The 23,149-nt window shown below is 46.2% G+C and overlaps 1 protein-coding gene across 1 annotated transcript; it reads left to right on the plus strand.

Annotated features, from left to right (window-relative positions):
* The first annotated feature begins 577 nt into the window (after positions 1–577).
* On the plus strand, positions 578–22,862 carry LOC144805915 (uncharacterized). Its single transcript, XM_078672388.1, has 3 exons — positions 578–628; positions 2,479–2,597; positions 18,893–22,862. Exon 3 carries the CDS (start codon positions 20,133–20,135, stop codon positions 20,994–20,996), a length of 864 nt encoding a protein of 287 aa, XP_078528514.1. The 5' UTR covers positions 578–628; positions 2,479–2,597; positions 18,893–20,132; the 3' UTR covers positions 20,997–22,862.
* The last annotated feature ends 287 nt before the right edge of the window (positions 22,863–23,149 follow it).

The raw sequence follows: 23,149 nt of genomic DNA on the forward strand, positions 1-23,149 counted from the left end.
TGTAAGGCTGCTAAGGCTGTTTTTAAAATTACATCTTTGGCATCAAATTAGTAAACAGAGACAGAAACTACAGGGCTGGCTGCTTATCTAGAAAGCCATTTTTGGGTAATTTGGGTGACGAGGATTTGGATTTTCATGAATGTTTGTGGCAGCAGTGTTAGACGTTGTCCATGATGCTGCTTGTGCTGACCCAGGAGTGGTGCCAGTTAACAAGGACTTCACAGATGGTCTCCCCTGGGGCTGGTGCTTAAGTGCTGAGGTGTTTGGGTGTACTCAAGTGGCGGCAGAGCTAGCTGTGGCTCTGGGTATGGTTATGAGACCCGATTCTTTTGTCCTGCTTGGTAAGCCGAGACCGTGCTTATTAATATTCACCCAATGTGAGTGGTGAGATCCGCATTGCTGGTCTGCCTGAAGTTGTGATGCTGCCGACAGTAGCGTGTCTGCTAAAAGCAATGGCGTGACTGTTGGAACTATAAAGCGAAATAAGAGAAAGTTATCTTCCAACACCACAGTCTTCGTGACTGAGACCAGGAATACTGAAGACTCTGAGACTCACAGCAGTAATTTCTCCTTTCAGAGCGTTATCGCTGCAGATGGAGTGAAGCCCAGAAGTAAGCACATTACTAAGGTACCAACCAAGTTTAATATTTTTCAATTGTATTAACTGTTTCTCTTTTGCAGCATTTGGAAATGCATTTTCTAGTTTTGTTGCTTTTGTTTAGTTTTTTCTTGTAGGCTGTTACCTTTGGTTTAAAGGGAAAGATGCTGTAGTGTGTGACCTTAATGCTGCAGTTTGCATTTCATTACCATCATTTGCTTATCCTGGAAAATCTCCAGGGTGCAGGAGGTTTGCTGTTTCAGAGTTCTTTCTTCAGCTTCTGGACAGTTGTCGCTCTGTGGCGATCTCTGGTCCTGTTTCTCTGCTCTTCTTGTAGTAGCTCTTATCAGAGCTTCATCCATCCTCCCGCCAACGATAATAAGATGCCAGGCATCACCCAGCACACAACACAGACTATGATGTGCTACGTCTATCTGCTTGACGCAGTAAGAGCGTGGATAAAGTTCTCCGGGTCTATCAGGCTGTGAATGTAACCTAAGGGCTTAAGATGAAATGAAGAGCTTACCTCCTTCCTGAGTGGCTCCAGACTGCTGTGTGCAGACCCGATAGCTGGCAGCACCCTGGAGTATGTATGTGTAAATCAGATTACGTTGGAAGTAACCTGCAATATAGTGGCAGACAGCACCCTGCCAACAAGTAGGATTTCTCATAGTATTTTATTTCCTGACACATTAATGGAGATTGTCTTTTAACTGGCAGAAGAACAACACTGACCGTACATTTTTCTGGGTTTGTCTTTAAAATGACGTACACATTAGGAATGGCATTTCGTTCTGCTGGAATAATAACACAAGTTATCTTTCACTCTGCTATGATGTTGCTATGATGTTGGCTGCAATGCCTTCCATGTTTCATTCAAATGTGCTTTCTACAGGGCACATGCATGATTTGCTGCTGTAGATAAATAATGGTCCTGTGTACTGTGGCAGACTCAGAAATATTGAAAAACTTCATGATTTCACTTTCAGCACTTCATAGTCAAACCTTTCAATTTTTGACTCAATCATTTGGCAGAAACATAACCTAGTACCATTAGAATAGTTGTGGTGGGGAACATTCATGTGGGGTTAGGACTGGCTCGACCAGAGTGCTTGCTGACTCGGAGGAGTATGGAGTTGATCACCTTGCCTGGTCCGGTGTGGAACCAAGCCAGCGAGGCTTTGCTGCAGACTCATTTGCCCTGATAGCTGGTCAACAGTTTGAGGAGGAGGAGGTGAAGAGCTGGCTAAGTGTGCCATGAAGCTGGCATTTCAGTACATCCCTGAGAAGTGAGCTTTGAGTCGATGTAGTGTTCCTCTTATACCACGTGCAATTCATCCTCTCCAAAGCCTCAAGAATTCCTGGGTGTGAAGGGCGGCTGATTCTGATTGGGGGCTTGATAGTTTTCCAGAAACTCATGTTCTTGATTGTTCATGTTTGTCAGTAGTTAATTAAACACTTCCATGGATTGTATCTCTTCAGTGACACAAGTTGCAATAAAAGATTATTTGCTGTTGCAAATAAATATGAATGGCCGACGAGCCTCTGTAGGTCAAAGAAGGGAAGGGCTGGGGAACTGTCATTCATCTCACTGCTAAGCAGAGCAGAGCCTGCTTCACCCTCACTCAGGCCTCTGATTTTAACTAACATCACTTAGAACACTGGGACTTTAGAACCCATCCTTTTAATGAGAAAAACAAAACTACAAGTCCCATAAGCAATAGTGGTGGAAGGTGTCTGTCACGCATGACCTGGGGCAACATCAGATTCAGCACACCCAGTTCCATTTTTTAAGTATTTGAGACAATATTGAATTTATAACCTTTGTTTTTTATGGTCATGAGTCACCAGAATACTAAAAATGTGTCTTTTATTTTCAGGGTCAATTAAGTAATGGTCACCAGCTTGGAAGCTCTGTTAAATCTTCAGTATTTGTCATTGATCTCCACGTGTGGCTGGTTTGGGTCTGCCCCTGCATCTATCCAGATAACTTGCACAGGTAAGGAGCTTGTAGCAGCAACATAAAACAGACAAATCACTGTATACTGTTTTTGGAGGTTCAGTCCCAGCGACATTATTTGTAACTGAACGCAGACACCGTAGGAAGCATGTGCTTTTAAGACAAGTTGCGTTCACTCACCTGAAGGTGACATGCTTCCTCATTGGGCTATACTCCTCACCAGGCCGTCGCTACAATGCCTGGCGGGCAGCACAAGAGCGCACTTTGTCTCACATCTTTTATTAAGTACGCCGGATGAGCATAGTAGGACAGAGGATGTTGCGTCATAAGATGTGAGATTGGTGAAGTCTGAATATAAGATCAACTATCGACCAGTTGCCACAATATAGTTAACCCCTTCGCTGCGGCGGCTATTCTGCTGCAGCGCTACGGGGGCGGGGGGGCCGCGCAGCGCTCACACGCTGGTGACGGAAGCGCTCCGTCACCAGCCTCGGGTGAGCTGTGCTGATGACGGAGCGGTTCCGTAATGGCCCCGCACACTCAATAGAACGTGCCGCGCAGGAGACAAATGAGCGTCAACGTTTTTCATGCCTTGTGTAGTCATGGAGCAATCTGTTGGCATTTCATCAGGACCAAGTATGGGAAAATGGGTAAATGTGACCTAATCTTCTCCACAACGTGAGGAGCTCTGTAACTCAAAGCCCTGCACCGTGCATAGTGATAAGGTGCCTATTAACTTCTTACTACCACAGGTGAGCACTGTTTAACAGAGTGCACTGGATACGGTAACCCTCCTAAAATTCAGGACATATTGACTTATCCAATAGCGAGGACGCCGCATCAGAGGGCAATTGGTTTGAAAAGTACATGCTTCCTAGGGTGCCTGCGTTCAGGTAGAGATAATGTCTGTGGGACTGAACCTCCAGAACAGTATACTGTGAGTTGATTTATATGAAGAATGTGTATACTGGACTGACATTTTCCTCAGCATCTCTTGTGCTATGTAAAATAAAACGCAACACACCGTGAGGCCAACAAATCTATCATACATTTAATGCAAAAATAGCAAAAGGCCAAGCAAACTAACAAGTGACAATTGTCTTTGCAATGGACGAGAGCATCCACCCTAAAGCAAGTTGAAGTATATAATGCTAATGCTACACAATGTATTTTTATACACTTTTCTCCTAATACAAGTCAATGAAACATGAACACGTGATAGAAACAGTTACTGAAACAACACTAATGAGTAGGAGGCAGGATCTTCTCTCCAGGTGAATGTGAGGAGTCCGTGAGGTGCAGATAAAAGATACACAGACAAGCTGCAGAATTCACTGTTTCTGGAAATAACACTTCTGTTTGTCAATATTCAATTTACTACAAGATACAGGAAAGTGTGCAGATGCACATCACTAAATAAAATGGTCCTGAGCCCTAATAGAATCATGTAACTTTGCAGGCATATTAAGGCGAACAGTCACATCAAATTAATATAAGAATATTGTAATTTGGTAATGTAATTATCAATTCACGTTGTGGCATTGATGTGTATGATGTGTAAACAATTATCGGTATTAACCCCTTAAGTGCTGCCGTCGGCCAACGGTCGTCACGGGCACTACCTCCCCAGTGCTGCGCACGACCGTTGGACGTCCAGTTCAGCACTGGATAATGGACAGCGCAGCACTGGGGAGGTTTGTTTACTAGCTTTAAAGGGGTCAAAGAAACCAGTATATCCAGTTATGCTTTCTCAATTCCTTCTTCCTAGAGGCCACCACTGCTGCTATCCAGCCATATTCAGCAGTGCCTCCTGTGACCTGGAATCCTGCACTTAATCAATACCAAAGGTTGTCAATGCTTCTAGCCAACCCCGGTCACTGGAGTCACTCGCACCCCCCCCACCCTTGGGCCTCTTATTCCTTTAGCCAGCTCCAGTCAATAGTGGCCCCTTGGGCCTGTATGTAAGCCTACTAGCCAGATCCTGTTAGTATTGGCCCCTGGGACTTGTTATCATTCTGGCCAACTTGAGTCATTAGTAGCACCTTGGGACTAGTGATCCTACTAACCAGCTTCAGTCAGTATTGGCTCCCTAAGACCTATTATCCTGCTAAGTAACTCCAGTCAGTAGTGACCCCTGTACCTTAATTCCTGCTAATATTCAAAACCAGAGGTTAACTTTACTGCCAACCAGTTCCAGTCAATATTGACATGTATTGTTACCCTGCTTGTAATGAATAACAGAAGCCAGCGTTGTTGCTAGCCAGCTCCAGTCACCATTGGCCCGTCACATATTATCCTCAATAGGATCAATGCCCAAGGCCTGTGCAGCTGCTAACCTGCTCTAGTCAGCAGTGACTTCCCGGACCTGTTATTCTGCATATAATCAGCATGTCTTCAGACCTAAATACACTCACCCCACATCCTTACTGTATAATAGCAATTATTTACTTACATCATACAGTAGGTAACGCACTATATCACACGATCCCAAAAACAAAGAAAATAAAAAAATGCCTAAGCCTTCAGTACTCCACCTTGTCAAAAATGACCAAATCACACCAAGCACTATAGCCTGCCACATCACATGGCACACTCAGCCACAACATGACGATACCACAGCATGGATTTGGGGCCATTAATCCTCTGTTCTAGGCATGTATGCTGTAGATGCACATGCTTTGCATACTCCTGCCATCTTGTGTTGGGTCCGGATGTTTGCAAGTTGTTTATCTTTGAAGAAGTCTTTCCAGTCACGAGGTAAGGTGACCACCTTTTGGTGATAGTGCACATGGGCATTGACTCCATTGTTAGATTGTTTTTTACCCCAAACGGGTTCGGGTGCATATTGCTGCACTCCGAAACCGCTCTTCAGGTTCCCCTCAGTGCGCAGTCCACTCTACCCTCAACTGTATTGTTTCAGTACGCGTTTCCCTGTTCTCCTCGTTTCAAATAGTTTGGAAAACTCTCAATTTTTGATAGAAAACCTTGTGGGCAACCGTCGGGCCTTGCTGCGTAGGGCCAGCCATCTGCAAATGGAACAGACTCCATTCCATTTCTGTCCTGAGTGCCACACCAAGTACCCTCCACCGACGTACATCAAGTTTGTAACTTGTTCCTCTCTCCGGAGCACAAGAAGGAAGACTGCGACCCTTGTAAGTCGTTTCGGTCCAAGAGGACTCTACCCGATCATCAGGCTCGATGACAAGAGAGGCAGCATCAAAGCGTTCAGCATGAGAAGAAGCTCATCTCGATGCCAGAGCACAATCGCTGGGGCATGCTGGGGCAGTCATGTGATTGCAATTCTACGTCATGCCAGTACCATAGGCGACAGACCAAATGTATAGGTTATCTTGCGCCCTTCTGACATCTAAACAGGCCTAATAAACAGCATTTGGGTGTCAGCTCAATACTAAGTTGTGTGGCATGCACCATTTCTTCGACAGCTTGTTGCTAGAAGGAGTGTATTGCATCGCAGGACCATGGTTAATGTACGAAATCAGCCTCCACAATGTTGCAGCGCAAGCATATATCTGGCCAAGACCCGACCATTCGATGAAGGTCTTGTGCCGTTTAGTAGGTTCTTCGCAGAAAATTATAATGTATCAGTCGAAAATGGGCATTACTAGAAACCATGCGTATTAGTTCACAGGCCTGCTGCCAGTCTTGATCTTCCATTGGAATGTCAAAGTCTAAATTCCAGGCCTCTCGGGCCTTGTGTAGTGCCTACTGTATCTGATCGCATTGTTCTGTAAAGATGCATAATTAGGTGTCTACACGCACCATAGGTTAGCAGTATCTCAAGGGTTGGAGTATGCGGCGGAGCTGTCGGACAGCATGGCCAGTTGTGCTTAGTTGTGTCTGCCAAGCACGCATGTTGTAAAAATTGCCCCTGGCTTAGACCAAACTCTTTGCGGGCATGTTTAAAGGGGATAAGTCTCATCTGGGTACAATTCACCTTATTGCTCGCATCCCCCTCACTCCATGCCTTGAAGGACATACTGAGTGCCATCTGCCTGATTGGTTTTAATATCCAGATTGGGAGCTCCCCATGGAATGGTGCGCGCTTAAGTACTCTCACTACAAACCAATGCCATACTCTGGCCGTTTGTCGCACAATATATGGATTAGCTCTTGGTGTTCCCGATTCCATCCATTAACAGCTCTGGAAGACAACCAGCATCCACCATTCCCGCCGAGAGCCGAATTTGCCAACTAGGGACTGTGTTGAGCCATCGAGCTGCGTGTTGAAATTGAACGGCATAATATTAGGGGTCCAAATCCCCCGCTGCATACGTCCTGGTCAGTGTGGCCAAAGCCACTCTGCTATGTGTAATGGCCTTGTTGAAAGATTTAACAAGACAATGAAGGGCATGATCGGTGGAGTTCCTGAAAAACTCAAAAGAAGATGGGATGTCTTACTTCCCTGCCTGCTTTTTGCCTATTGGGAAGGGCCACAGAAAGGAGTAGGGTCCTCCTTATCTTAACTTCTGTTTGGGTTTCCTGTCGGTACCACTGTGCCTTGTGAAAGAGGGATTGGAGAAACCTCTTGTTGAACCTTAGCAGATATAGTGGACTATGTGTTTGGCTTTTGCTCCAGGATGTATGAGTACGTGGAAAAGCAAGCAAAAACGTTGTGGCCAGCCTAGCTCCAGAAGCTCTGGTGATGCCAAAAGGCTGCTATGGTTGAGTTCCAGCCTGGGCAGATGGTGTGGGTTTTGAGGCCTGTGGCTCCTAGGGCTCGGCAAGGTAAGTGGAGTAGACCCTACCCTATCCTAGAAAGAAAAGGGGCGGTCACCTACCTGGTAGACCCTGGCTCTGACAGGAACCCCGAGAGGGTCGTCCATGCCCACCGCCTTACACCCTAATATGACATGGCAGATGTGACCATGCTCATGGTTACAGATGAGGATCAGGAAGCAAAGAGTTAACCTGCCCCTGACCTGTCCAGCAATCCAAAAGATGGGTCAGTGGAAGGTGCCGTCTTGTCAGACACCCTACCTGCCCATCAGGAGACTGATTGCAGACAAGTCCTAAATCAGTTTGCTGAGCTCTTCTTTTTGACCTGTCGCCAGACTAGCTGGTGTATCCATGCTGTAGACGCTGATGAAAGGCTACCTTTCGAGAATAAAACATACAGGCCGACCGAACATGTGAAAGAGAGCATCAAAGCTGAAGTAAGCATGATGCTGGAATTGGGAGTTCTAAAGCCTTCTGAGAGCCCCTGGACCTGCCCAGTTGTCTTAATCCACAAGCCTCATAGCCAGGATGGTAAGAAAGAAATTAGGTTTTGTGTGGACTATTGGGGCGTGAATGCTGTGATCAAAACTGATGCATGCCAAATTCCATGGGCAGATTAACTTATTGACAGGTTGGGAGCAGCCAAGTATCTGAGTATGTTTGATCTCACATCAGAGTACTGGCATATAGGTCTGACGACTCCAGGAGCAAAATAAATATCTGCATTTTCAACCCCAGATGGGTATTATCAGTTCACTGTAATGCCCTTTGGTTTGAAAAATGCATCTGCCACTTTTCAAAGGTTGGTGAACTAAGCCCTTGCTGGATTGGAATCCTTGAGTGCAGCATATCTACACAATATTGCTGTTTTTAGCTCTACCTGGCAGGATCACCTGATCCACCTTAGGAAAGTACTGGAGGCTCTGAGAAGTGCAGGCCTCGTTATCAAGGCATGCAAGTGCAAGATAGGGCAGGGAAAGGTTGCATACTTGGGTCACCTTGTGAGTAGAGGCCAGGTTCAACCCTTACAACCCAAGTTCTCTTCCAGGGGATCCTCATCAATAGTCATAAGCACTGAATATTCCCGCCCACATGCGGGGACCCCGGAAATAATATAAAAATATATATGTAAATCACATATAACTAGCTCGACATATATGTATGCTCATATATAATTTTTTCTCACACCAATGCAGCCCCAAAACTGAGGCTAAACAATGTAATTACTCATACATGTACTAAATTATCAAGCAAATAAAAAACATATTAGGTCAAATGGCCCTTGAACTCTGTGTTTTAAGAAGCAAAATACTCATAAATCATGAAAATTGCTAATAAATAGACATTGTTAGCCCATAGGCTGCATTGTTAAAGCAAAAGCATAGAAAATGAAACCATTTTCAACAAATAAAACTGGCACCGTGCCGTTAAGGCAGCTATGACCCCTGGCTTCCCATCGTGCCTCAGGGGTGACAGTTAGGACAGTTGTTCTTTCCAGCTCCTTCAGTCAGGACCCTGGTTTAACAGCTCCTCCCTTGTTTGACTTTCTGTCAAAAAATACTAGGGATTTTCCTCAATTTTTACTTTCACTTGACGTCTTTTAAGCTTAGAGTGTTAGTGCTGCCTTTTTTGACTTTCAAAAAAAGAATATTTTTGTCAAAATGCCTTCTATTCTTGACACCTGCCCTTCCTGTGGGAAGAAGAAGGCCAGGACCTGTGTGTATCCTCTGTCTCTGTGAGACACACTCTGCAGACCCTTGTGAACACTGCAAGAATCTTTCTAGGAGAACCCTCAAGGATAGAGAGAGGATAAGGATCTATGGCCTCTCTGAAAGAGGTAGGCCTCCTGAGAGACAGAAAAAATGAAGGACGCGATCGACGTCGAGAGAAGTCCCGACTTGTTCACTTTCGGCGTCAGGATCAGTGTCGAAGCTTCCAGCGGCGACGAAGACGACGTCGAAGACGAGTCATCTTCCTTCATCGATGAAGACTTCAGCGTCGAGATCCAAGGTACCTCTGCTGACGTCAACCGTCGACGCAGCATCATAGGCCTTCGACGGCGAAGCTTCCTCCGTTGACGCTTAGTCATAAGTGTTCGACGTCGAGGCACACTCTGGCGTCTCACCACCGGTGCTTGACATCGAAACACACTCCGTCGTCACCTCACCACCAGCGCTCAACGTCGAGACACACTCCGTCGTCACCTCGCCACCGACACTCAACGTCGAGACACACTTGGTCGACGGATCATCACCGGCACTCGACTTCGAGGCAGTCTCCGTCGCAGCATCCTCCGTCGTCGTCAAAGCATCGACTCTCGACGTCGAGTCGTATGTCGTCGACTTCTCAACACCGAAGTCCGACGTCGAGGCAAGTCTCTCCATCTGAATCCCAGAGGTGTTCGACGTCGAGCCATAGATCTCCGCAAGGAGAGGTTCAACTAGCCTCGGAGCAGCTTCCATCATCGGTGTCGAGGCCGGTCCTGCCCAGGTCCACGTCGACCCAGAAAGCTACGATGTCAAGTTTACCATCTCCGTCGCCAGGTCACAGACAGCCGTTGCAGCTGAGATCTCCACAGTCGGCGTTGGCGGCAGAGGGAGAGACGACCTCAGGGAGACACTCTAGGTCTACTGAGCATTCTCCTGGGAGCAGGAGTCTTCCTGCTAAAAGGAAGACGGGTCCAACGGATGAGGCATCACGGAGTCGCTCAAGATCCCGGTCTAGAAGCCTTTCCAGAGAGAATTTGCCTCCAGTGAGCCTTTCATCATCTTCTTCAGGCTCACTCTTCTCACCGGAATAGATCGCCAGATGTAGTGATATATTCCTCCAACAGTGAGAGGTCCAGGCATTCTCCTGATGGTTCGCTGCATGGACAGAGGAGATCACCCCCACCAACAAGTTTGCCTGTGAGGAGAGATACTCAGAATTCGCCCTCCATCAGGTTGTCACCAAGATGGTACAGGCCTCTCCATCACAGGGCGCCAGACAAGGAAACAGCAGCCAGGCTGGCAGCAGCTCGAGACAAACCAGTGTCCAGGCCCAGAGAACAATCGCGCACCCCGGTGTGCTCCAGCAGACGGAGGTCCAGGTCTAGGAGCAGAAGAAGGGAACGCAGATCTCCCACTTCTTCCTCTTCCCCTACTCGATCTCATAGGGATTATTCTCAGACCTTGACGGACAGTCCTCCATCCAGAATATATCCCGTGGATGACATCTTTACCTTTCAAGACATCTTGGGCAGAGGGGCTCTTAAGCTGTGTGTTCCCATGACAACGCACCAGACCAAAACCTCAGTTATTTTTGAGACTTTGCATCATAGGTCTGCGCCCAAACCTCTGCTACCCTTGGTTCCGGGGATTATAGAACCGGTTATGGTGGTGTTCCTCACGCCAGCGACAATAAAGGCCGCTCCAGTGAGGATTCTCAAGAAATATCACTTGCCAGAGGAGGATCCACTCTTCCTCAGAGGCGTTCGGCCACCAGACTCGGTCATCATCGCAGTGGTGAAAAAATCTCATGCTGTAGCTTCCTCCTCCACAGTACCTAATGTTAGGGGAGAGCAAGTCGCAGGATTCATGTGGAAGAAGAGTCTGCAACACCTCAGCCTCACTCCTGAAAGTATCCAATGCGATAGCCCTTTTGGGCCGCTATGATAGGTCCCTGTGGGATTCTCTGCAGCGGTTCATCGAGAAACTTCCGCAAGAGGACGAAAGGACTTTGAGGAGATTCTCTTGGAGGGCAGCCAAGTCTCCAACCAAATCATCAGCGCTGCAGCGGAAGGTGCGACCCTCTCAGCGCATGGCTATGCCCCCGGAGTGTGTGCAAGAAAGTCTTCCTGGCTTACTGCATTGAAACCAGAAGCTCAATCCCGGATCTTGAACTTGCCTTTTTCAGGAACATCGTTGTTTGGGGCAGGTACCGATGAAGAGATGCAGCGGATAAAAGCATAATTAGACCCTCTTAAAGCTGTGGGGATTGAAAAGAAAAAAGAGTTTCAGAGGAGGTTTCGTCCCTACAGTAAAGTCTCTTCCAAGCAGAGGGTTCCATCCCCTCAGTGGCAGAAGGGTCAGGACCAACAGGGGCAGCAGAAGTCTCAATATAGAGGCAGGCGTAATTCCAGAGGTGGTGGAAATCAGCGCCAGGGCAACAATTCCAACAAAGCCCAATCCAAGCCATTAGTCCTTCCTTCCCCCAGCGCCGTTAACCACTCCAGTGAGGGGAAGCATTGCGCATCATATGGAAGAGTGGCATACCATTGCAAAAGATCGCTGGGTGTTAGCTACACTTCAGAATGGATACTGTCTTAATTTCCAACAACTGCCTACACCCGTTCCTCCAATGCCAACATCAAGTCATCAGCTGAAACTTCTGAAAAAAGAAGTGGCTATCCTTCTCGAAAAGTCGGCCATCGAGAGGGTGCCAATCTCTCAAAGGGAGAAAGGAGTGTATTCTTGATGTTTTCTAGTCAGGAAAAAGGGCCAGAAAGCAGAATACAGACCCATTCTGGATTTGAGAACACTCAATCTGTATGTCAAGAAAGAGAGGTTTTGCATGTTGGCGCTTCATCAAATATATCCGCATCTCACGAGAGGAGATTGGATGTGTTCGCTGGACCTACAAGATGCATATTTTCATGTGCCGATCGCTCACAATCACAGAAGATTGCTTCGGTTCCGGTTGGGGACCTCTCACTTCCAGTTCAAAGTCATCCCGTTCGGGTTGAAGTCAGCACCTCGAGTGTTCACGAACTGTGTCGCAGTGGTAGAGGCCGCTCTACGCCACAGGGGTGTCTTCGTGTACCCATACCTGGATGACTGGCCGTTGAAAGGTCCTTCCCCAGACAGTGTAAGAAATCAATTTCTGAGCTGCATCGACCTCTGCCACCGGTTGGCTCTGCATGTGAACTTCAACAAGCCAATCTCACAGCCTACTCAGAAGATACATTTCCTGGGAGCTCTGCTAGACTCCGAGGTAGGAAAAGGGTTTCCTTCGGAGAAGAGACAGTGTTCCATAGTTCAGAAGTGTCAACTGGTGCTTCGCAGCAAGGACCTAAAGGTGCGAAGGATTGCCTCCCTGCTAGGGTCGATGGCATCCTGCATTTTCCTGGTCCCGAATGCCAGACTACGAATACGTCCTCTTCAGCAGGATCTGGAGGACAAGTGGGACCAACAGTCAGCATGCTGGGATGACAAAATCACACTGTCAGACGCAGCGCGGGCATCCATTCCTTGGTGGGCAAAGAAGAAAAATATGCAGGTCGGAATTCTGTTCCATCAAACTCCTCCTGCCCAGACGTTAATCACAGATGCATCTTTGCAAGGATGGGGAGCACACATGGGTCATCTCCAAATGCAAGGTCTGTGGTCCCTCAAAGAGCGTACTTACCACATCAACATGCTGGAGTTGAGGGCAGTCCACTTCGCCCTCAAAGCGTTCCTTCCCTCGATTCAGGACTCGTCCGTGTTAGTACAGACGGACACCACCATCACAATGTGGCACACCTGAACAAGCAGGGAGGTACACGCTCACGGGCTCTTTAGCTGAAGGCCCAAAACATTTGGCATTGGCTCCTGGCTCGCAATCTATCAATCACAGCAGTCCACCTCCCAGGAGAACAGAATGTGGCGGCGAACGCTCTAAGCCGGCATTTCGAAGACAGAGAAGACTGGGTTCTTAACGACAAGGTTGTCGAAGACATCTTCCAGTCTTGGGGTCGTCCCACCATAGATCGCTTCGCGGACGACGAAAACACCAAATGCCGAGACTTCACCTCAAGATTCTACCGCCCAGGGTCGAAAGGGAATGCCCTTTTGATAAACTGTTCCGGTGAATTTGTGTACGTCTTTCCACTCCTTCCGCTGATCCCGAAGTTGGGGAGCAAGCTGACGAACTCGTACACAGCGATGAGCCTCATCGCCCCCGATTGGCCGAGACAATGGTGGTACACGGACTTTCTCCATCTGTCAGTGAGCCCGCAAAGGAAGCTGCCATGCAGGCCGGACCTGCTATCCAAGATGAACGGGAGGATTCATCATCCCAACCTTCCGTCACTGAGCTTGGCAGCATGGCTCCTGAGGTCATACAATACGGCCACCTAGGACTTCCGCAAGACTGCATGTCCATATTAAAAGAGGCACGGCGTCCTTCCACAAGACATTCTTATGCATGCAAGTGGAAGCGCTTCTATATGTGGTGTATGCAGAACGACTTAGTGTATCTGGCTAAAGCTGGGTTGAAGTTTAATTCTATTAAAATGCATTTGGCTGCGATAACAGCTTATAGGCGATCACCTTCCCAACCTTCTTTTCTTCCAGTTGCAAGCTGTGAAGGATTTTCTGCAGGAGTTCGAAAAGGTTTATCCCCCAGTGCGACCTCCGTCACCCCCCAGGGAGGTGAACCTGGTGCTATCAAAATTGTTGGGTCCACCTTTTGAACCCATTTATAAAGCAACTTTGCAGCATATTTCGTGGAAGGCTGCTTTTTTGGTAGCAATCACGTCGGCTCGCAGGGTGAGCGAAATTCAAGCTCTCTGTGCCAAAGAGCCTTACACAGTGTTCCGTCTGAATAGGGTAGTGTTGAGAACACATCCTTCTTTTCTACCTAAGGTGGTGTAAAATTTTCATGTAAACCAGACCATCTCTCTACCCACCTTTTTCCCAATCCCTCCACACCAGCTGAGAGGGCATTGCATTCTTTGGACCTGAAAAGAGTTCTGAAATTTGACCTTGATAAGTCCTAAACTATACGTAAGTCTGATTAGTTATTTGTCAACTATGGATCGATCAGACCAGGTTATGCAGCCTCGAAACGTTCTATCTCAAGGTGGATAGTTTCTTGTATTAAGCTGGCTTATCAGTTGGCGGAGAAGACCCTGGGTGTTTTTCTCCCAAGGCGCATTCTACCAGAGGGAAAGCGGCTACTGCGGCTTTTCTTAATAATTTGCCTATGTCTGAGATTTGTAAGGCAGCGACCTGAAATGTATATGTAAATGTAAATGTTTTTGTGCTTGTATAGTGCACAGCTACCCGCTGTGGGTTTCCCGGCGCTTGTACGAATACCGCAAGGGAACCCTTCCTGGCTTTCCCTGTGAAGTGTCCACTCCTGGGCACCCCCATGTTACAGACCAGGCATCCCTCGCGTTGTGGGGGCCGTTGTGGAGACTAAGCAAGCTATTGCCCAGAGTTGCAGCCTGGGACCCATGATCAGAATAGGCACTGAGGCGAGAATATCCGGTCAGGGGAATTAATGAGCCCGAGACCCGCCGAGGCAGGAATCGAATCCTAGTCCCTGGCCAGAGCTCTGCATCGAGGTCTGCCTGCTCTAACCATTGAGCCACACTTCTCCACCTGAAGGTCCGTCCATACATTTACCAGGCATTATTGTCTAGATTCAGACGCTAGAGCAGGTACCCAAGTAGGCCTTGCGGAATCTGTTTAACAGCTAGCTTGGCTGTTACAATTGTTTTGGTTGGGTCATGTTTCTTCTCATTTGCCTGCTGGTGGTTGGTTGGGCTTGCTATTCTAGTCAGTGCTTATGACTATTGATGAGGATCCCCTGGAAGAGAAGGATAAGTTACTTCCCTGTAATCCTAGTTCTCTTCCAGGGGTATCCTCATCAAAGTCATAAGCAACCCAGCCGCCTCCCCAGGCAAATGAGATATGACTATGTGTTTCTAATTCATTGTTGAGCCCTGTCTTCTGGGTTATGCAAATAACAACTGACCTCACTGTCACCCCTGAGGCATGATGGGAAGCCAGGGGTCATGGCTGCCTTAAAGGCACGGTGCCAGTTTTATTTGTTGAAAATGGTTTAATTTTCTATGCTTTTGCTTTACAATGCAGCCTATGGGCTAACAATGTCTATTTATTAGCAATTTTCATGATTTATGAGTATTTTGCTCATTAAACCACAGAGTTCAAGGGCCATTTGACCTAATGTGTTTTTTATTTCCTTGCTAATTCAGTACATGTATGAGTAATTACATTGTTTAGCCTCAGTTTTGGGGCTGCATTGGTGTGAGAAACAATGATATATGTGCATACATATATGAGGAGCTAGTTATATGGGATTTACATATATATTTTTATATTATTTCCAGGGTCCCCGCACGTGGGCGGGAATATTCATTGCTTATGACTTTGATCAGGATACCCCTAGAAGATAAATACTGGAAGAGAACTCAGGCATCTAAGTCTCTTCCTGAGACACATTTGCCTAAAAAAAATGGGTCTCTCGTCGTCGATGAAGACTTCCGTTGCCACTGCTACGACAACAACTTCTACCTTCTCTTCTCCTCAACCTACAATGATTATGCTGTCGGCGTCCTCTCAGTTGATGTTTGTCATGGTGTCGGTGAAGCCTCGCCCGTCTGCCACCTCCCTCACTTCGTTGTCGACGAAAAAGAGGTATGTCTCCAGTAAGTCGCCGACGGATGCCTCCTCGCCGACGAGACGGTCGATGGCTCTCAAGGCTCTACCTGCTTCGTCAACAGATGCCTCGTCGACGGTTGCCTCAATGACAGCACAGAAGCCTTCCCTTATGTTACTTCGTCGTCGACCGCTGAGTTGTCAGCGGCATCCTTGGTTCCACCTTCAGCTTTGATGTCTCTAATCCCCTTGAACTCTTCAGCAACACTTTTGCCGCCTTCAGGAACGACGGATGTTTCCCTACTTCAACGTAGGAATTCTTCTTTGGATCTATTGCCAATTCAACCATCTCCAAATCTTCCTGTGGAGCTTTTTGACTATGGGGCTGATAAGGAGGATTCGGAAGAGGATGACAGGTTCCGTGCTGCTCGTACTCCTTTGGAGCTTCTTATCAAATGCCAAGATATTGATGATGACCAAGGATATGATTATTACCCCAAGCCTAATACTCAACCACCACTTGAGAATCCAACAGTGCAGATGCCCATGTCTCTCATCTCTAATTTGCAACATATGCTTGATGACTACTACCGCTAATTTCCTCCCTCGGAGTCGGCCTGATCTGTCCTACAGACGCATCTTCCTCTGCCTTCATTGATCATCGAGCCGCCACCTCCGGTTTCTCCGGTGGCATCGATGTCTCATCACCCGGAGGACGCACACACCACTGATGATGACAGATAAAATGGGGAGTTGGATGATAGATCCCTCCTTACTGAGTGGGACAATTATCAAATTCAGACTCAGTCACCTACCACTCCAATTCCTGTTGACTCTCCGTCAGCTGACATAGGTGTGTTCCATGTTAATGGACAGGGAGTCCAAGAGATTCCAACTTCCTAGAGTCACCAAGGAATACGACTGTTTCTTGTATGATTCCAAACACCAGCCACGGAAACAGGTTTGGGCTATCCCGATCATTGACTTAATCTGGCAGGACGGTTTGAAGGTCATGAAAACCCTGCTTCCATTCCTGCAGTCCTGCTACGCCTGGATATGAAGTACAAGGCCCCGGATGATTCCCAGCCTGTCTTATTGGTCAACCAAAGCCAGATTTGGTTATCTCCCAGGCAGCACAACGTCGTGCCAGGAATCCCTCGTCTCCATTATCGGCTCCTCCTGATCAAGATGGCAGACACCTTGATTCCATTGGAAAGAAGTTTTCCACCATGACGGCAACTACTTTCCGGGCGGCTAATTCTCTTGCTATTCTAGGCCAATACGACAGGCAAATGTGGTCAGACATTTCCCCCATTTATTGATGTGCCGCCGTACTGCGGCGTCCCCAGTCCACAGTCCCTGCCCGGTAACGTCGGGTTTTCACTCAGAGCCCCCTCTCTGCCTCCTCCAGCAGTCACCAGTACCTTGTAGTCCGAGGATGTCCTGTGCGCGCAGCCGCGTCCGTTTTGGTTTTCGCCGCCTTTATTCTGTGTCCAGGAGCAGTTCTTGTCGGGTCATCTGTATGCCGGGCCGCCGTGAAACTTTAGTCCCCGGCTTCCGTAGTGCTGTTAGGCCCCGGTTGCACTGTCTCATAGCCGCTTGAGTTTTAGGAGTCTGGAGTAGCGGATTGCTTCACCGGGAACCAGAAGATCTCCCGTTTTTATACAGCCGTAGCAGCGCCTGCTGAAGTCAGGATTATTGTGCGGATTGTCGGGGAAGGTGCCCTGCAGTCACAGAGCTATGCTAGAACGCGGCTATCTTTCTCGGCCGGTAGCCACGCCGGGAAGTGGTTTTTTATTCGTTTTTTTTCTTTGTTCCTTGTTAGATTCATAATTACTTATCCCAAATTAGGATGAGTTTGTCCACGCTTTTTGGCTATTCCGCATACAACACCTGGGTGGAGCAACCTGGAGAAATTACCGTTACAGAAGGCCGTTGAGTTTTCTTTAGACCTATCTGCTGGCTTAGCAAAGTTGCATCATCTTCTTTTTTCCTTTATTATCTCTCTCTCTAAGCTCCGGGGCACTTAGAAGCTGTATCTTTCATTTGGCTTATCTAATAAGAGGAGGAGCTGATTTACATTGATCAATGCACTTTGTCCACCTGTTATAATTCTGTTGAGGCTTTCTGATCCCCTGCATGGGACCAAGTGATGATGTAATTTTTGCCTGTGGACTGTGGAAAAAAAAAATAATCAACACATTTTTGACATAAATCAGGTGGCAGGCCAAGGCTTCTCTGTGCTCTGCAGCAGCCGCCGCACGAGCAGCACTAGCAGCGCCTTAACACCACAGTGCTGGCAGCGGCCGTTCCTGCCTCCATCGCAGATCCGTAGAACTTAAAGCGCCCGTATAACAAGACACGGGTGAAGCGGGAACCGGTCACAAAACAAACCCTGGTAGTCGTCCCAGACTCCGATCCGCTTGCTCGTCAAATCCTCCTCGGCTCTAATCGATACACTCTGCACTCAACACCGAATCACAGGCCGACAACAACTGTGAACACCAACAGAGGGAAGAATTGTGTGTTTCCCCCAGTTAGTGAAAAACAGCATATGTCTTGGCTGCTTCTGCTGCACCCAGAGTCTTATGCGTCTTTTCAGTCTAAGGTTTCTGTCTGGAAAAAGATTGTGTCCTGGTTTTCTGCACCCAGTAAATCCAGGTGCAGAAAAACCTAACAACTAATGATCAGGTGGAATAAAATGAACACATGAAAGTATGCCTTAATTTCATTGCCCTTGATTCACACTCTGGACCATAGTTGAGGGATAGGTCTAGGCATAGTCCTCACAACGCCCAATAGATTTGCTTGAGGCAGAGGCCAAAACTCAAAAGTCAGGAAACCACATACAAGTAGGTGGTAACTCAGGGCAGGGGAAAACGCCTGTTGTCCGTGGAGGAGTCATTCCCTTCCCAGAAATGTGCATTACAAATTAATTAATAGTGTATATGTTTTTAATATCTGTTTGGTGCCAGTCCATATGACTTTCATATCTGCCTTTGGGATTCTATGTTGCAACTCCATAGGGTACATGTATCCTTTGTGAGCTTAATAAAATGTTGAAAATTCTACAAAACCTCACTCCAACATCCAAGTACTCTCATGCTACCATTCTACACTCTGCACTGTCTGAAAAACAGCTCAACATTTTCAAAATTCTGCATTGATTTGGCTTGTAAATTATATTTTTGGAAATGTACATGTATTAACTATTTAATTTTAATACTATAGGTGATTGAAATTACGGACGAAGAAAGCAAGATTTAGCACTAAGCAACTGAATGTCAGTGGCATAAGAAGGATTATTTTGAAAAACTGAAGGACATCCAGCATTCTACGTTTAAACAATTTCCAAAAATCTAAGTGTGGCGAGGAAAGTACTATACCTGTAAGTGAAGTCTCTAATTTTGCATTTCATTAACCCAGAGCAAAGTCATATCTGTGCACACAGCATCAGAAATAATGTAGAAAGACCGCTTCAGCATCCTCATCTGAAATATTATCAGAAAGACAAACTGCCTCAGCATGACAGAATAACGTTCATCTAAAGCATCATGTAATTCTAGAGAGGAAGCACACACTACATAAAAGAAAGTTACAACTAAAGGTTTCTTCTGGATACCATCAAAGAAAAGACGCTGAAAGAAGACTCCGAAGCTGACACGTTGACAACCAAAAGATTGGAAAAACACCTTTGTTCAACAACCGTTTTTAACCAGTTACTCAAGTTTGAGACTATCTGCCTCGGGATATAACACCTCGACCCACTCTGCTCACTCTTGCGAAAACCTTAAGAATTCACCACTTTATTGTGTTAATGACCATCTCAGATTGTTTCCTTTTTATTGTGTACTGTTCTGTAATTCTATGTAAATCGCCTCAACATTATCTGTTGTGCAGGAGTGATATGTAAAACTGTTAAATATAAAAATGGATTAAAGGAGCACCGTTGCGCTATATCTAATGTAAATAAATCCTCATCCTCAGAACTACAAACCTTAACCTTACCCCAAACATAGAAAGGGTAGAAGGAACTGATGTTCTGCGACTAATCATCCACAATAGTACTCTGCACGCTCTAACGCCCTCAGTTACTGCCATTATACCAGTGCAAAAAGGTACTTATCAGTTTAATCATTAAATATCAGACTAACACCTTATTACTGCATTGCTAAGAACCTATACAAATAGATTTGAGAAAAACTTCAGTCACAAATTAAGTTGCTGCCGGAGAGGCTATTACTTAAAGACTATTATCTGTTAGAAAAATTTCAACAGGTGTTACAGGAATGCTTCCCGACTTTTGTTGCTCAATTCAAGTGTTGAGAAGATTACACACAATTTCTTTTAGAGATAAGTGCTGAACATTATCTAAACAAGCCCGACTCTAAAATCGAGGCAAAATAACCGAAGTTAGGGAAAAAAGTTACCAAGATACAGCCATAAATCTTATCTCACCGAATTTGACAGAATGCACACAGGGGAAAACCACTCTCAGTGCAAAGTATGCCAAAAAAGTTTCAGGCGTAAATCTTATCTCACTGAGCATATGAGAATCCACACTGGGGAAAAACCTTATCAGTGCTCTGAATGTCAGAAAAGGTTTAGTATCAAACTGAGTCTATATCGACATGAATTAACCCACTCTGGGGAAAAACGTTATCAGTGCTCTGAATGCCCAAAAAGTTTCAACAAAAAATCTCATCTCACTGAACATATGAGAATCCACTCTGGGGAAAAACCTTACCAGTGCTCTGAATGCCCAAAACATTTCAAACTTAAATCACTTCTAACTGCACATGTGAGATTCCACACTGGGGAAAAACCTTATCAGTGCCCTGAATGCCAGAGATGTTTCAGTGACAAAATGAGACTCACTAAACATACACTGACCCACACTTGGGTAAAACGTTATCAGTGCACTGAATGCGACAAATGTTTCAGTGAAAAAAGCAGTCTCACTCAGCATATAAGAACCCACACTGGGGAAAAACCTTATCAGTGCCCTGAATGCCAGATATGTTTCAGTCAAAAAAGCGGTCTCACTCAGCATATAAGAACCCACACTGGGGAAAAACCTTATCAGTGCCCTGAATGCCAGATATGTTTCAGTCAAAAAAGCAGTCTCACTGAGCATATAAGAACCCACACTGGGGAAAAACCTTATCAGTGCTCCGAATGCCAGGTATGTTTCAGTGTAAAAAGCCGTCTCACTAAGCATATAAGAATCCACACTGGGGAAAAACCTTATCAGTGCTCCGAATGCCAAAAATGTTTCAGACAACAATCTCATCTCACTGAACATGTGAAAACCCACACTGGAGAAAAAAAATGATCAGTGCTCTAAATGTCGGAAAAGATTCAGAGGTAGAGATGGTTACAAGCGCCATAAGAAAACACACCATCAGAATAATCAGTTCTCCGAATGCCAGAAATTTTAAACTCAATCTCACTCTACATGAGCAGACGCATACAGGGGAAAAACACTACCAATGCTGTGAATGCTAGAAATTCCTATTTGATAGGCAAAGCCTCACTAAGCGACTCCATACTGATGAAAAACCTTATGAGTGCTCTGAATGCCAGAAAAGCTGCAGAAAAAAACGCTATTTCACCATGAGAAACTCCACACTGGAGAAAATCCTTATGCCATAAAAGGTTGAATCTGAAAGACAGTGTTATGCTTCATGAGAGATCCCACTCTGGGGTAAAACTTTATGAGTGCTCGAAATGCAAGCAAAGTTTTGGTTACAAATTACTTCTCACTTGTCATGATTCTTTGCCTGCCACTAACAGGAAATGCTATTTGTGAAGGGATAACATTAATGCTGTATTGTCAGCTGTTTTAGAGTTATTTGACTCGTTTTACTCGTGATTTTAAAAACTGTATTTTCTCACTGTGTATTGCAGACAGCATACCCCTAGGCCACCTGCACACATTTTTGCCGACATTTGACGCCTTTAGCTGCCGTTTTTGAGCTAAATTGGGGTTAGGGAAATCTTCCCACGGCGGCCATCTTTAGTGTGCCCAGAGCGGTGGGAGCGCTCTAGTGGTACATATAAAAGGAGCCCTGTGACAGTGCTCGCGAGATTCTTTGCCTGCCACTAACAGGAAATGCTATTTGTGAAGGGATAACATTAATGCTGTATTGTCAGCTGTTTTAGAGTTATTTGACTCGTTTTACTCGTGATTTTAAAAACTGTATTTTCTCACTCTGTATTGCAGACAGCATACCCCTAGGCCACCTGCACACATTTTCGCCGACATTTGACGCCTTTAGCTGCCGTTTTTGAGCTAAATTGGGGTTAGGGAAATCTTCCCACGGCGGCCATCTTTAGTGTGCCCAGAGCGGTGGGAGCGCTCTAGTGGTACATATAAAAGGAGCCCTGTGACAGTGCTCGCGAGATTCTTTGCCTGCCACTAACAGGAAATGCTATTTGTGAAGGGATAACATTAATGCTGTATTGTCAGCTGTTTTAGAGTTATTTGACTCGTTTTACTCGTGATTTTAAAAACTGTATTTTCTCACTCTGTATTGCAGACAGCATACCCCTAGGCCACCTGCACACATTTTTGCCGACATTTGACGCCTTTAGCTGCCAATTTTGAGCTAAATTGGGGTTAGGGAAATCTTCCCACGGCGGCCATCTTTAGTGTGCCCAGAGCGGTGGGAGCGCTCTAGTGGTACATATAAAAGGAGCCCTGTGAAAGTGCTCGCGAGATTCTTTGCCTGCCACTAACAGGAAATGCTATTTGTGAAGGGATAACATTAATGCTGTATTGTCAGCTGTTTTAGAGTTATTTGACTCGTTTTACTCGTGATTTTAAAAACTGTATTTTCTCACTCTGTATTGCAGACAGCATACCCCTAGGCCACCTGCACACATTTTCGCCGACATTTGACGCCTTTAGCTGCCGTTTTTGAGCTAAATTGGGGTTAGGGAAATCTTCCCACGGCGGCCATCTTTAGTGTGCCCAGAGCGGTGGGAGCGCTCTAGTGGTACATATAAAAGGATACGGTCACCCTATCGCGCTAGCGGTCGCGTTTGCGGAAGCGCTGTCCCTAGCGCCGGAGTCTCGCCTGAGTCAGCCCGTCTGCGCTCTGACGGGCTCTGGGCTCCGGCAAGTACCTTATACCTCATCTGTGAGTACCTTGTTTCTGATCTACTATATTGCATTATGGTCCTTTTCTATTCTGCTGTGGAATTACATTCATGGCACCGCTTTGCGTGCAAATCCTGCTCTGTATGTTCATTGCCCTTTCCCAAATTCAAATGTCACCAATGCGGTTTTGCTCTCGGAAAGCCAGCAAGCTTCAGATTGCTTGAGTGCAATGTCAGACGCAGCAGGCCTGTCAAGTCCAATACTGTCTCTTTACACTCCTCTTTACATTTCCGGAGTATTAATTGTAGATCTCTCCCACAACACAAATATAACATCTGCGACCTCATCATTGAGGAACAACCGGATGCTGTGTTTCTTACAGA

The sequence above is a fragment of the Lissotriton helveticus genome (genome assembly GCF_964261635.1).
Source record: "Lissotriton helveticus chromosome 1_1 unlocalized genomic scaffold, aLisHel1.1 SUPER_1_unloc_32, whole genome shotgun sequence".
Taxonomy (NCBI): domain Eukaryota; kingdom Metazoa; phylum Chordata; class Amphibia; order Caudata; family Salamandridae; genus Lissotriton; species Lissotriton helveticus.